Source organism: Apaloderma vittatum, unplaced genomic scaffold (assembly GCF_000703405.1).
Source record: "Apaloderma vittatum isolate BGI_N311 unplaced genomic scaffold, ASM70340v1 scaffold4303, whole genome shotgun sequence".
NCBI classification, from domain to species: Eukaryota; Metazoa; Chordata; class Aves; order Trogoniformes; family Trogonidae; genus Apaloderma; species Apaloderma vittatum.
Genome location: NW_009706318.1, coordinates 164,659 through 179,635, shown reverse-complemented (window position 1 = coordinate 179,635; position 14,977 = coordinate 164,659). Strand labels below are relative to the sequence as shown.

Sequence of the window (14,977 nt, the reverse complement as noted above, 5' to 3'; positions counted from 1 at the left end):
GTAGATTGAACCACTTGCTATGTGCGTGTGGAATAAAAAAGCAGACAAAATAATTTACAGTCCTGTTTGAGTTTGAGCATGATGCAGAGCAGAATAATGAAAGTATTATTTCCTGCATTTTTGTCAATTCAAGGTCCCCACTTAAGCTATACTGGAAAGAAAATGCAAGTCTAGAAGTAGCTTTGTTCCTTGTTTGCTGTTTTGAATGACCTGGAAACAATGGCTGCAGGATCATGCACTTCATATTATTACGTGATTGAGGGCTGGAAGGCTTAAACAGGGAAAAAAGAAGTCTGAAAATATTGTGTGATTTTGACCCCAAATGAATCCAGTGACACAGAAACATTGGGTTCATCAGTTCGACATACACTTTTCATTAAAATGGCTTCCACTCAGGGTTTGATTCAAAAAGTCTTTAATTGATATTGATTCGTGTTGCACAAAATTGTGTTTAATATGGACAGTATTTACATAGTAAGCTAACCACCTAGTTAAAAGGCAGAGTCGCACAAGAAATGTCATTTGTCTTTCATTGCTGCTGTTTTTCAAATTAGGCTTTGTTCAGTCTATTTATTTTGCTTTCTAAAACTGGTTTATTACTCAAATAATTACTAACTGGGAAAATTTAAAACACTGTGCTTAAATGCACACTGCTTAAATATACTTAAATATATTTCCTTGTGTTTTAAAATTGTAGTCCTGGGTTTGGCTAGAAGTACAATATTTTTATTTGTCTTTCGTAATTAATACTGTTACTGAAATTGGTTGGGTCTGTGACCTATTTTTGCCTTATGAAAAGTATAATAATACAAAATGGGATGTTTCTGTAGTCAGCTGCACCAGCTGTGGTACTTGGTGATCATTTGTAGAATTCTAATATTTTAAGTAGTCTGTAATGAAATATTTTAGAAAAACAAATCTAGCATAACTGAAATCTGAAGTTGCCTATATATTCTTATTTAGAGGTATCTATCAGTACAGCGGGCAACTTGAACTGCTCCAATACTGGAAAATCTAATGTACCACTCAATTACTATTCTTTAGCCCAATTTAAAATAATAGATTGGGAGTGAGGTCTTAATGCAGTGTAACCTTTGGAACATTAGAAATAACCTCTTTTCCTTCTGAAATCAGTGTACAGTAATGACATCAGTCTTAGGATTTTGTAGGCGAACATATTCTGCCTGCATCTAAAGTTTTTATTTTTAGCAGTTATTCAATAGCTTGTTTTTTCTCACACTACAAGTTCCAAGAGCATTTGATTTTTTTGTCAGCTCACAAAAAAAATTGTCTGCATCACAATCAGTATTTACATATATTTATGTATATTAAATCACTGTGTTATGTCACTCTCAATACACTGTGTTACCTCTACTTTAAATATCTTTTCTGTATTTAAAGTTGGCATTTATTTCTTGAGGGGATTTGTTTTTGTATTTTTGAACTCCTGTATTTCATTTCCATGATCTGGTTGCTTTCTCTTTTAGCAGGTATGCCTCATGGCATACCTGTTTGTATTTTTCTTGGCATGTGTATTTGCAACAGTGTCAATTATAGAGGCAGATATTGTCAGGTTTTTGTTCCAAGCTATTCCCAAACTTTTCTGACCAATAAAGCATGTTTAATCATTAAATTTTCTTGTGAACGTAATTACTATTGCTTTAATATGGTTTGGTGGGACGTTTTTTAGGAACTGTGGACTGTAGTTTGGAAATTGCTATCCTGAACCTTGGTAGTTTACTTGCATTTGTTATATTTTGTGAATGTAACTGGAAAGCAATAATTTATTTTTTTTTGTACTAACACAGAGTAGAATACTTAATAATTGGCTCCCATACTTAATAGTGTTTCCCATTATAATTCTGAGAAACAGGTATTCATTCATGAATAAATGACTGGAAAAGTAATTAAAGCATATGTAAAAGATGCTAAGAAGTAGGGCTTTGAGAACTACGATGCTGAATTTCTAAAGCTTTTTCTTCCATGAATCTTACCTAAAGCAGGACTCACATGTAAGCTTATTAATAAAGATCACTGTATAGTGTAGGGAGTAATGGAAAGTATTAGTACAACAGGTTTTTTTACTTTTTTTAAGAAAAAAGCAAAATTAGCTGAAATTACAGTTACAGTTGGAAGCTTTCTTTTTCTTCTAAAGTCAGTCATTTGATAGGATAAAACAATTCTGTTTTTTCCCTAATATTTCAACATCTGTCAAACAAGAGTCTGTACAGAATGTAAGAGGACCACAGTCTGTAGATGCTGTGCAAGACATTCTTCTATCCAGAAGAATTTTCTCATCACATACTTTCTTCCTTCCTTTCAAGGAAGGAGAACACTGTTTTCACGGAAGTATGTAACACAGATGCAATTTTTAATTTGACCACCAGGTAATACGGGCTAGCTCACTGCTGAGAAGAGTGTATGCACGTTATTTTATTTAAACTCCTAGCTACTTCTAGTTAAACTCTGTTTGAAGCGCAAGCTTCTGTTTTTTTCTATGCTTTTCCCTTTTGTTTCCTCTTCACCTGTGACAGTACTGTGCTTTTGAAGCCAGTTTTGTGTGCTGGGAGTTCATCTGAAAACTGGTACTGTCAGTTATTTCAGTGAAACAATCGAATAGCTCCAAAACAGTAAGACCTGTGGGAAGTTTCTGGTCAGAATGTTTTGAGTCAGAGGGTTAGATCATACTGAGGAATTGAGAACCCTCAGTTCAACTTGGGTTTCTCCAAAATTCTGTGTTCAGTTCATCTTGGATGTTTGAAAAGATATGAATCTTACTGTCATAAAATTTTAAAGAAAAATTAAGGAAATATAGCAATAGTCTTTAAAGAAATTCATAGTAGCTAAGCATTGTTTGAGGAAGCTATATTATTGGAAACTGTTTCTACGTTAAGAGTCCCAAGAAAGCACTGTTTTGTTTCAGCATAGTGTTTAGCATAACCTGGCAGCAAGAATTCCCAACCACACCTTGATGGCTTGGATTCTCTTCCCAGCTGCCACCGGCTTGTACTATGAACATGAACACATCATTTGTGTGCCTCTCTTTCCATTCATGCTCTGTTCATAATGTCAACTGATAACACATGAATCTTGGGGCAGGATCTGTATTTTTCAGTCTACTGCCGTAGGTGTATTGAACAGTACTTAATTTGGATCATGTGTTTCTTGCATGGCAATTACCTTTAAGCCATTTAATTTGCTACTAAACCCAAATATGTACAAGTACATAGGTTTTGTGAATGTGTTAACTTAGAACGTGCAATGTTTTCTCAGGTTCCAGTAGCCAGAGCCAGCATTCTCTGGCTCATCGGAGAGTACTGTGAACGAGTTCCAAAGATCGCACCTGATGTTTTGAGAAAAACAGCCAAGACCTTCACTAACGAAGACGACCTTGTGAAGTTGCAGATCTTAAATTTGGGTGCAAAACTCTATTTAACAAACTCAAAGCAGGTAAGCTTAAACTCAGAAGTGTACATATTTATAGTAATTGTAGGTTTTGTACATCTTGTATAGATCAGTGGTGATCTATTTTATATAAGTAACCAAAACACGTCCATATTATTCTGTGAAGAAAAGCTGAATGTAATTTAAGAAGTCTAACAGACTAAATCTAACCATGAGTCTGAGCATGCGCTAGATTGTAAATATGCGTGGAGTGATGAAATCACTCTTTTCTGCCTCTTTCTTAGGAAATTCTGGATTTTTTAAATTCACATAAATCGGAAAGATTTGTACATGCATCACTAATATCAGATAGATTTTCCACATGTAATTTGCTGTTTTCTGGATCTAAGACCAGAATTTTCAAGGGACTACTGTCAGTTTGAACAAGAAGCTGTTCATCTCTAAAAGGAGACAATATCCAAAGGCCTTTTGGTGTATTTCTATCAGTGCTCATCTTAAGGACAGTAACTGCTTTATCTGTTTCTTTACCTTGTAGAGAGGGTACATTTCGATTATCTTATAATCTAAAAATGCCAGATAATACTAAAAGGTGAATTTAGATCTCCAGGCAGCTGAAAACAGTAGCCATGAGAGCTGCCAGCTGCCTCATTCTTCTCGATAGCTCTGTGAACTTCATCAGTCTCTGGCTATGTAGTATAGCATTGTGACACTTTTTTTTTTCTCTGTAATTCCAATTATTGCTACAGAAGGTGGTAAAATCAAAGATATTTTTACTAGACCTTTTTGCTTTACAACAGCTTGGACAGCAAAGGATTTTGTACCTCTGCAACTGTGATGTCTTCTCGTTCCTTGATAGATGCTATATTCGGTTGCAGGCTTGATCTGTCTGAGATTTTATTCTGTGGGGCATGTGGGAGATGAATTGTCTTGCCATGCATTTAGATAAGAATGAATGCTTGTCCTTTGTTTATACAGTCTAAAATGGAGCTCTAACAAAAGTTAGTGCTCATCTTAACAGAACAGTTGACTGAGCTTGCTTTGATTATCTGAATCATTTCATTTCAGTCCATTACATGATATTTACTAATTTTCCATATGATATTTGTCATTTTACACTGATTTTTCCACACCATATTCGGCCAAAAATCAGTTGCCTACAAGGAGATGATTTCTGTGATGTTTTTTTCACAGTGTCATGTCTTAATACATGTTTAAACTGGTGTGGCATAACCATTTATTCAAATTCAGTACTCATAAGCCAGAAGAAACTGTCTTCTGAGATGCCTACTGTAAGACAGATTTCATAAAAGAGTGTTTTCCTCTTTTAGTTTTAAGGTTGTGAAAAATTAAGTTGTCTTCTCAAGTGGTCAACTTACTTATATACAAAATTCTAACAGAGTAGCTTGATGACTTAGCTTGGTTCAAAGCTCCTTCCAAACTTGAATATGATGATTTTGCCCTTAGGAGCTGGCAACACTCTTGCTATATCTACATCTTTTCTATATCTACATCTTTATTCCTAGGAGTAACAATTCCTTACTCATTCAGTATTAAACGTTTCTGTCTGGAATGACTTCAATTCTTAAAAAATCCAGCCATTTCTCAGTCTTAATTTTTCAAACTTGAAGGCACATCTTGTACACTTGACTGCTCAGTTGTCAGTCTGTCCATCTCTCCTCATCCCCGTGCTTTCTCTTTCTGTATCCTACCCCATCGTACAACGCTTTTTTGAATCATTTATCAGTTTCATCTAAAGTCAGTGGAGTTGTGAAAACCTCAAAGCTAGAATGTCACTTTATTGAAAAGTAGAGGTAGGATAGCCAAGAGAGAATCAACACCAACCAAACAGACAAAAAGAGCTCTTTCCACAGGTGAGGGAGAGGCAGATAAAACTCATCAGTTAAGTCTTGTTTGGAGAAAAGAACAAAATTCTGGAGGAAATAAGACTTTGTTATTTTTCCCTTTCTGTAAAGATACTATTTTATTTGCTGATAATTTCCTTAGGCCTATGTTCAGCCACTTAATGCAGCATATTCTCAGGAATGCTTTTTAAGATTCAGGATCTTTTATAAGAATTTCCATTATCCTTTAAAAACTGTGATCACCCCATTAATTTTGAAAAGCTGTCTGTAATTTAAAGAACAATTTCAGACTGAATCCTCTCTGGATAAATGTGTAACATGTATGGTTGTCTGTGTTGTTTGGTAAACTTTCTTCCTTTTCACATCACTTAGGGATGTAAAAATTCTTAGGAATGTGCTAGATAGCTGTCTAAATGGAGCTCATATAAGATAAAGTGTTAGGCATCAAATACGTCCTCTGATTACCTTAGCTGTTTCTTGCATATGCTAGAAGAATGAAGAGATTTTAATGTGTTTCTGTTGTGTAAGACAGTAGCAGTCCCATCATAAAAAGTCCCAAGTAGTCCTAGTGTGTAAATAGGTATGTCAAACATGGTTTAGCACAACAACTTTGTCTTAAATGTCTGAAGAATGAAGTTACTGCAAGCTAATGATATCAAAGAGTGGGTAGATAGCTGTTTCTCTCCCACTGTGGAGTCTCATCTGTTGGTTGTCCTTGTATTGTGAAATTTTTCAAGTGGAAATCATAGAATGGCCTAGATTGGGAAGAACCTTAGAGATCATCTAATCCAACCTCCCTGCCATAGGCAGGGACACCTCTCAACTAGACCAGGCTACTCAAGGCCCCATCCAACCTGGCCTTGAACACCTCGCGGGAGGTGACATCCACAACTTCTCTGGACAATTTATTTTAGAGTCTTGCCACTCTTGTACTGAAGAGTTTTTCCCTAAGATCCAATCTAAATCTGCTTTCCTTTAACTTAAATCCATTTCCCCATGTCCTATCAGTGGATACTTTCGTAAAAAGTCCCTCCCCAGCCCTTCTGTAGGTTCCCTTCAGGTATTGGAAGGCAGTTATAAGGTCCCTCCAGAGTCTTCTCTTTTCAAGACTGAACAATCCCAGCTCCCTTAGTCTGTCCTCATAGCAGAGGTGTTTCAGCTCCTGGATCATCTTTGTGGCCCTTCTCTGAACTTGATGCAACAGATCTATGTTCCTGTTACAGTGGGGACACCAGAACTGGACACAATATTCAGGGTGGAGTTTCAGAAGAGCAGAGTAAGGGGGGAGAATCACCTCTGTTGCTCTGCTGGCCACACTCCTCTTGATGCATCGGGGCGCCTTCCGGCTCTTGTGTTTTCTCATCTATGAACACCCCCAAATCCTTCTCTTCAGGGCTACTCTCAACCCACTCTGAAACCAGTTTGTATTTGTGCCTGGAGTTGGCCCAACCCAGATGCAAGACCTTGCATTTTGACTTGTTGAAGCTCATACAGTTTACACTGGCCCATTTCTCAAGCCTGTCAAGGTCCCTCTGGATGGCATCTCTTCCCTCAGGTGAGTCCACGGCACCACACAGCTTGGTAAAAGCAAACTTGCTGAGGGTGCACTCAGTGCCGTCATCCATGTCGCTGACAAAGATGTTGAACAGCACTGGACCGTTAACAGACTCCTGAGGAACTCCACTTGTCACTGGTCTCTATGTAGACATTGAGCCACTGACCACAACTCTTTGAGTGTGACCTTCCAGCCAGTTCCTTATCCACCAAGTGGTCCATGCATCATGGATGGATGGAGACAAGAATGTCATATGGAATAATGTCAAACGCTTTGCACAAGGCCATGTAGATGATGTCAGTTGCTCTCCCCGTATCAACTGGAGCTGTAGCTTTGTCATAGAAGGCCACCAAATTAGTCAGACATGATTTGCCCTTAGTGAAGCCATGCTGGCTGTCACCGATCACCTCGTTATTTTTCATGAGCCTTAGTAGTGTTACCAGGAGGATTTGCTCCATGATTTTACCTGGCATAGAGGTGAGGCTGACCAGTCTGTAGTTCCCTGGGTTTCCTTAGCTTCCCTTTTTTTTTAAAAATGGGGGTTATGTTTCCCCTTTTCCAATCTGTGGCTGTGACTTTTCAAATGTGATGACCAGTGGCCTAGCAACTTCAGCTGCCAGTTCTTTCAGGACCTGTGGAGGTATCTCATCAGGTCCCATGGACTTGTGCACCTTCAGGTTCTCTAGGTGTTCCCAAACCTGATCTGCTCCTACCCTAAGTGGTTCTTCATTCTCCCAGCCAGTGCGCTCTGTGACTTGGGTAGAGTCACTCAAGTGGTTACCAGTGAAGACCGAAGGAAAAAATGTCATTAAATACTTCAGCCTTCTCCATGTCCTCAGTAACCAGGTCGACTGTATCCCTCCGGAGAGGCCCCACATTCTCTCGTTTTTCTTTTTTCTTTCACATATCTGTGGAATCTTTTTCTGTTATTTCTAATGTCCCTGGCCAGATTTGACTTCATCAGGCCCTTAGCTTTCCTAACGTGGTTTCAGATTTCCTGAGTAACTTCCTTGTAATCATCCCAGCCCTTGCTTCCACTCTTTCTGTATTCCCCTTTTGTATTTGATTTTGGCCAGGAGTTCCTTGTTCATCCATACGGGCTTCTTGGCGTTTTTGCCTGATTTTCTCCTTTTGGGGATGTGGTGCCTTTGAACTTGGAGGAGATGATCCTTGAAAGTCAACCAGCTTTCCTGGGCTCCCAATCCCTCCAGGGCTTTGTCCCATGACACGCTACCAAGGAGGTTCCTGAAGAGGCCAAAGTCTTCTCTTCTGAAGTCAAGGGTTTCAAGCTTGCTGAGCTTCTCCTTCTTCACTGCCAGCAAGGCTGCCCATGAGCTTAACATTGCCCACCAGCCCCACCCTGTTGGTGAAAACGAGGTCTAGCATGGCACCTCTCCTCGTTGGTTCCTCTATTACGTGGAGGAGGAAGTTGTCATCTGTACATTCCAGGAATCTATGAGAAGGTTCATTGCTGTTAATATAGTATAAACAATCAATTCTTAAATCGAACTATTGCTCCTAAAAATGCTAGAAATGTTGCTGAAGAATGACTTGAAGTATACTTTCATATTTGTCAAATCAAAATGTATGAAAAATAGTAATAAATTCTAACAGTGTGGGAATAAAAGAAATTATGTTGCGCCTATATAATGAGCAGGTCCAGATAACAGACAATATTGACATATGATAATAAATATACTATGCCATATCTCAGAGTACTTTGTTTTACTGTTCTGTGAAGCAGTCGTGGTATGCAGGTTCTGTCACATTTCTCGAAATTAATGTGCTTGCTCAAATAATTTTTGGCTTCTTATGGATATTCCTTTGTTGCAAAAACTAATGTGTATCCATTAAGGGGTTTTTATTTTATGTTTTTAATTAAAATTAATTGGTTTTATTAGGTACCTCTATAGAAAAGCTTCGCTACTTGTTTGATTGCATTGCCATAACACAAGAAAAAAAAAGATGTGGAGCATTCTTCCATGTAAATTTGTTGTGTTGTTATCTGTATTGGATGACGTGGAAAAGATATTTTGGAGGAGAGAAAGGGAAGGACGAAAAGGAGGAAGGATGATAGAGAAAATGTTCCCATCAAAGAAAATGCAGAATTTCAGGATCAACTCATCTAATTTAATCAACGCTCACTGAAAAAGTAAAGTGTCTGTCGTGGTAGCAAGGCCCTCAACTTTTCCCATCCCTGTATCACTTCACAGGCAAGGACCGTTGTGTTTTATAGTCTGTTCTGCTGAGCTCTCTGCCATGGCAGCAAGGAGTCCTGTTTAGTTTTACAGAGGAAAAGTGATGGCAAGGGCTGCAGGAGATACCCCTCATTTCATTTAATTCATGTTACCTGGGAACCCTTCCTTCCAATTCCATTTAAATCGAACAGCCTAAGGCTTGCATGAATGCAGGTTGTGTATGTTCTGTCCGATGCAATTGTTCAGAATTTATATCCTATTATAGAAACAGCTGCCAATAAGCTGTGAAATACATAAGGGAAAGTTTTACCTTTCCTAGAGCTAGGAAAGTTAGACAGTTCCTTGGGGGGGAAAAAATGCCTTTTGTAGAACCGTCCTTGGGTATCAGAGGGAAGGAAGAAATGAAAAATATTTCACTGAAAGGCTTTTTAGGTATGCTTTTGCTATTATTCTAATTCAACTAATTCCTTATCTTCAGTACCATAAAGTATTTTGTGAAATGTTTGCATATATTGCATTGTACGTGTCTAAAATTAAACCTAGTTTTTATTTACTGTGTATTTCACTTACAGGAGGTAATCAATATTCTGAAAAAGTGTTTTACATCTCTAGAAAAAAAACTTCAGCTTGCACCCTCAAGGTGGAAATTGTTAAATTGAATTTTTCTTAACCATCTGGACATACAAAAATTGACTGAGTTTTTTTCATTTTTTTCCACTCACGTGATTGAAACTGTGTTACTGTTATAAAAATAGCATGATAAACAAGATACATGTGCAAGGTTGTCTCTTTATGTAAAGAAAAGAAGTCCTCCTTGACAATACATTTTCAGCACTGTGTTATTCATCTGTTTTGAGCTGAAATACTAAAAATTCACTTCTTTATGATGGTATGTTATTTTTGCTCTTTTTTCTATTTGCATATAAAGAAAGTGGCATACTTCTTTCAAATATATCTAACTATACAAGCCACACTATTGTTCTGGTTACACTATGTTATTTGTAAGATATTGGGAAAGCCTCCCTGATTTTTATTTTTTTTGTTTTAAAAATTTACGTGAATTATTAAAATTATTTAATACATGCTAATATTCTCAGACATCAAATTAGAAAGTCCTATTATGCTGTAAAAAGCTGTGATAATACAAGTTGCTCTCTTACATAAATAAATAAATAAATGACCGATATTGCTGGAGGCTTTAAGCTTTAGGAAAAAAATGGAAGAAGTCTTTTATCCTAGTTTTTAGAGGGCATCAGCAGCTTGCTTTTATGAAAAAGTAACAGCTAAATGCACTGCAAATAATTTGCAGTAATCCAGTTCAGTGATTCATGTGTCTGCTTTAATGGGTCATAATTCAGGATAAAGTAACTGAGTGCAGTCAGAGTGCAGACACTGCTTATGCCAGGGACAGTATCTCTTCATAAAACACACCTCAGCAGAAGCAGTTTGCCAGCCCCCTAATACCCTCTGATGTTTTGATGTCCTGCATATTTTTCCGATTAAGTTTTGAGTGCCATGTTTTTAGTTGTATTTCCACATTCATTATCCTCACGTAGACCCTTCAGCGGGTTTGCCATATATGATTATTTTTTTAATGATGCCTTTCTTTCCACTTCAGCAGTTTAATAATCTAGCACATGGCTGCTTCTCAGTACTCAGCATTCACCTCCCCAGTACAGAAGAGGACATGTGCTTTGGCTGCAGAATTCCATTTGCAGCTTTAGAAATGCATATTCCCTGTGGAACAACATTTGTTTGACATAACCATTCATTTTTATTACCTCTTTAAATATGTTTATCCAGAGTTATCAATAATCATAAATAACTTGTATTCTGTTCTTGTCCTGTTTTTTTCCACAGACAAAATTGCTTACCCAGTACGTATTAAATCTCGGCAAGTATGATCAAAGCTACGACATCAGAGACCGTACAAGATTTATTAGGCAGCTTATTGTTCCGAATGAGAAGAGTGGAGCTTTAAGCAAATATGCCAAAAAAATATTTCTGGCACAGAAACCTGCCCCGTTGCTTGAGTCTCCTTTTAAAGGTATAACTGCCAAAATCATTTGGGAAATGTTCCTTGTGTAAAGGAATGTGGCAGCCTATTCTGTATCAAATATGCTCACAAATCATGTCACTTAACAAATACAAATGATTAATATGCAAGTGTACTTGCTCTGCTTACTTGCTTTTCAGCAAGCAAGGTTTGCATGGTGCAAACACAGAGCATTTCTCTGATGATAAACCCTGACAAACTGATCACTTTCTATTAATGAGGATTTGAAATTTGATTTAAATAACAGAAGGTGTGTCTTTTGAGGAAAACTATTCTTCAGTTTAGGAAAAGCTTTAGTCTTTTATCTGGACATTAATAGAACATGATTTATGTAAGTATTGCAAATGCTTTATGAATCTGAAATAAATTGCATCTCAATAGATGAGATTTTTATTATTTTTCTCCGAAGTTTCTGTTTTCCCTGTATGTTTTCCTTGTCTTTTTACATGTAAGAACCATTGTCTTTTTGTCTCGAATTAAAAGGTTATCAGCTTATCTTAATTAAAAACGCTCTGTTATTGTGACAGTTTGCAATTTTAATTTTCATACTTAGTTTGTCCCAGTTTTGAAGCTGTAAAAGAACCTCCATTTTGAAGAAAAACTATTAAAATTCTGGATGTGTTTGTGCCAAGACATGTATATGGATTGTTTAACTGTGCTGTCATTCTTAATATTCACAGTAAAGTAATTTTTAGAGAAGCTACATTTCAGAGCAACACCTCTAAACACACTGACTGATTAGCTTTTTTATTGACCATTATGGGGGAGATTATTGTAATCTATGGACTGAAATCAGTTTTTTGACCTATGAAGAGCTTCCTAGTTTATATTTATTCCATGACATTTGAGGTAATATAATGGCAATTACCTTTAGCCCTGATTAAGATTGCTCTTTGTGGTAGAGCTCATGATGTTTGTGTATTTCTTCCCTCTCTCCTTTTTTTTTTTTTTAATAGATCAAGATCATTTCTGATGTTTGTGTGTTTCTTCCCTCCCTCCTGTTTGTTTGGGGTTTTTTTTAATAGATCGGGATCATTTCCAGCTTGGCACCTTGTCTCACACACTGAACAGCCGAGCCACTGGCTACCTGGAGCTCTCTGACTGGCCAGAGGTGGCACCTGACCCCTCCGTCCGAAATGTTGATGTAGCTGAATCGGTATGTCAGCATCCTTAAAAGTAACTTCACTGAAGGCACTCATGAATATAGAATACTAGCCTAAAAGTTTTTTAATACTATCTGTACACTATACTGAAAAATGATGATGCACATGAACATCTGTGTTGCTTATTTTAGCTTGAAAAAGAACATTTGGAAACTTACATGGTGTTTGCTCTTTTCAATGAGAGAAGTGGATCAGCTGTAGGCCGCCTTTGCTTTGCGTGTGGATTAAGTGAGCTTTTTTCTGCTCCATCTCACTTCTGGTTTCATACCTCTTTTATATGCTGTGCTGCGATATATTAATGGCTGTTAATGATGAGTGTAGCTGGACTACTGAAGTGGGAGGTGAGTGGAGGTTTGTTCCTCTGGGGAACAAACAAATTGAAGTCTAAACAGAGAAAAAGTAGATACTATGAGCCAAAGCCAATGGTAGCGGGAAAACCTATCTGTGTTTCGAAGTGTAAAGTTTGGAAGAGACCAGGGTTTGTGTTTCAGATCATTTAGAGAAAATTAGGAAAGTTTGTAGTATGGAAATGTAATCTATTAGTGCACTAGTTTTTTGTTCATGTTACAGGGATGATCTTCTACTACCAATAGCTTTTTGTTACTGGATCTTAAACTCTAGAGGCAAAGTCATGTTCTGGTACCAGAGTTGTGAATTATGCTAGGGTAGTAGAACAGGTACTACAGTCCTGCTAAAAGTCAGTGAAAGCTATTGAACGGTAATAGAAATATTGAAGTATTGGAGTATAATGTGCTGATGGTGTTCCCAGAGATGTGTCATTGTAATAGGTATATCCAGAAAAGCACATGATCGTGAGCCACTTTCTAGAGTGAACCACACATGAATTAATTCGCATATAAAATGTTAGGCGTAGAATGTATAGAGAAAATTCTAAAATATCAATATGACTTGCAGAAGCCAGTGAATAGCAGTATTGTAGAACAAGCATTTCTCCTTAATAATTTAATATTACTTGTCTACCTTCTTACATACCTTTCAGGAAAAGGAGTATTTGTGAACAAACTTCTGAAAGCTTTTATGGGAAGAATATGAAGGCAATCTGCTCAAACAGGGGATTATAAATTATAGCGTTGGCATGAAAGAATGTGTGGCAATGCCTTTATCCATAAAAACAAAAAGTATTGCAGGAAATTGATCAAATAGAGTAACAGCCATCTGCAATATAACAGAAAACACAGACCTGAAAACAAACGTGAAAATTCTGTCCCCAGTTTTTTTTGCAAGTATTTCCTTTGGAGAGTGTTTCATTGTCATGAATTCTGTGGTTCCTCTAATACTGCATGTGCCTACACAATGTGAGTGAAGCTGAATTTTTAAGCTGCAATACACAATTAAATTGTCATTTATATTCCAAAGAATATTACTTTTTAAAGTACCAGTTGCTGGGTGGAGCATTACAAAGCTTTAGCAGCTTTTGGTGTTCAAGAGGAAGCCAGTGTTTCTGTAGAACCATAAACCATTGCAGGTCACTGTCACAGCTCTTTCAAAAGTTACTCTTATTGCAGATTAGAGCAGTCACTGAGGCCAACCTGTAGTATTCTTTTGATAAATGTGCCTGCTTATTTGTTTTTATTTCCTGGTCTGAGTTTTTCTTCTGTTTCTATAGCAGTATAGAAGATACAGAAAGAAAAAAAGTCTAGCCAAAGTATTGCCAAGTTTTAGTATTCTCTTTGTGGTAAGAATTACCATTTTTTTGGAGAATTGCAAAGGAACTGAAATGTAATTCCTCTGCAGCTGATGGAATTCCTCCTGCCTGCTGAGTCCACATCTGTTTTTCCATTAAAACTTGGGATGATAAAGGTGGTGACCAGCCATATTCACGCTTCATTCTAGTCAGAGGCTAAACTCATGCATCTAGAGGCAAAACTTTTGTACTTTAGATTCTTTGGGCATAGAAGTTTGTTATTTATTTTTATTGATGCTTTTAATTTGCTGTAGTAAATCTTTTTCTAGACTCTCTTAATAAACATACCTCACCTTTCTGATTCTCCTAATTCCATAAATTAAGACAAGTTTAACAGTTTCTTTTGACTTGCTTGGGGGATTTATTTAGAAACTGCTTAATACTACTACTGCAGCTGGTTGTCTTTGGTTTGTGTGTACATTTTTGTATTGCTGGTTGTGAAAGTAAACTTCAGTTGAAATCTGTTTACAGGCAAAGGAATGGACTGGAATTCTAGATAAGAAAAGGAAAGAAAAACCTGCTGAAAAGTTCTACTCTGAATCAGAAGAGGAGGAAGATGAGTCTGACAGTATCAGTGCATCAGGTAGGTGTTTGGGAAGCAATTTACATCTCTGCTGCCTGGAGAACTATATGTTCAGAATTGGCCACTATTTGAAAAGAGTTGGAAAGAATTTCAAAAAAAAGTCAGAGCTGTGTATAAAATCAGGGAATTGGGGAATATTTTACACTTAGACTTTGCTTTGTTTCCCAGTTAAAAACACTGGCATGCTATTTTCATCCTGCTTTGAGTCTGGCAAGCGTAGTGAGAGCTTGTAACTCCAATTAAAATTAAAGGCACCTAACTTTTTCACAGGAAGAGTGTCCATATGCTTGGTTGTTGGGAACTGTAGGTCTTGAATGTTTTTCTGGAATTTGGTGTTGATTAATTATTTTGATAGCGTGTGCCGCTGTGTTGATAAATGGCCAGACTTCTTGAACTGCACAGTCTTTGATGGGGTTTACTCAGTGCATTATGTTATAGTATTGCTTTCAA

At 37.2% G+C, this 14,977-nt stretch overlaps 1 protein-coding gene across 1 annotated transcript in view; it reads left to right on the top strand.

The window, feature by feature from the left end:
- AP3B1 (adaptor-related protein complex 3, beta 1 subunit) overlaps nucleotides 1-14,977 on the top strand; it is a 96,615-nt gene that overhangs the window by 19,390 nt on the left and 62,248 nt on the right. Inside the window, exons 7-10 of the mRNA XM_009865728.1 lie at nucleotides 3,274-3,450; nucleotides 10,881-11,067; nucleotides 12,102-12,232; nucleotides 14,416-14,527. Coding sequence (XP_009864030.1) covers nucleotides 3,274-3,450; nucleotides 10,881-11,067; nucleotides 12,102-12,232; nucleotides 14,416-14,527 — 607 coding nt within the window. The remainder of the gene's footprint in view (nucleotides 1-3,273; nucleotides 3,451-10,880; nucleotides 11,068-12,101; nucleotides 12,233-14,415; nucleotides 14,528-14,977) is intronic.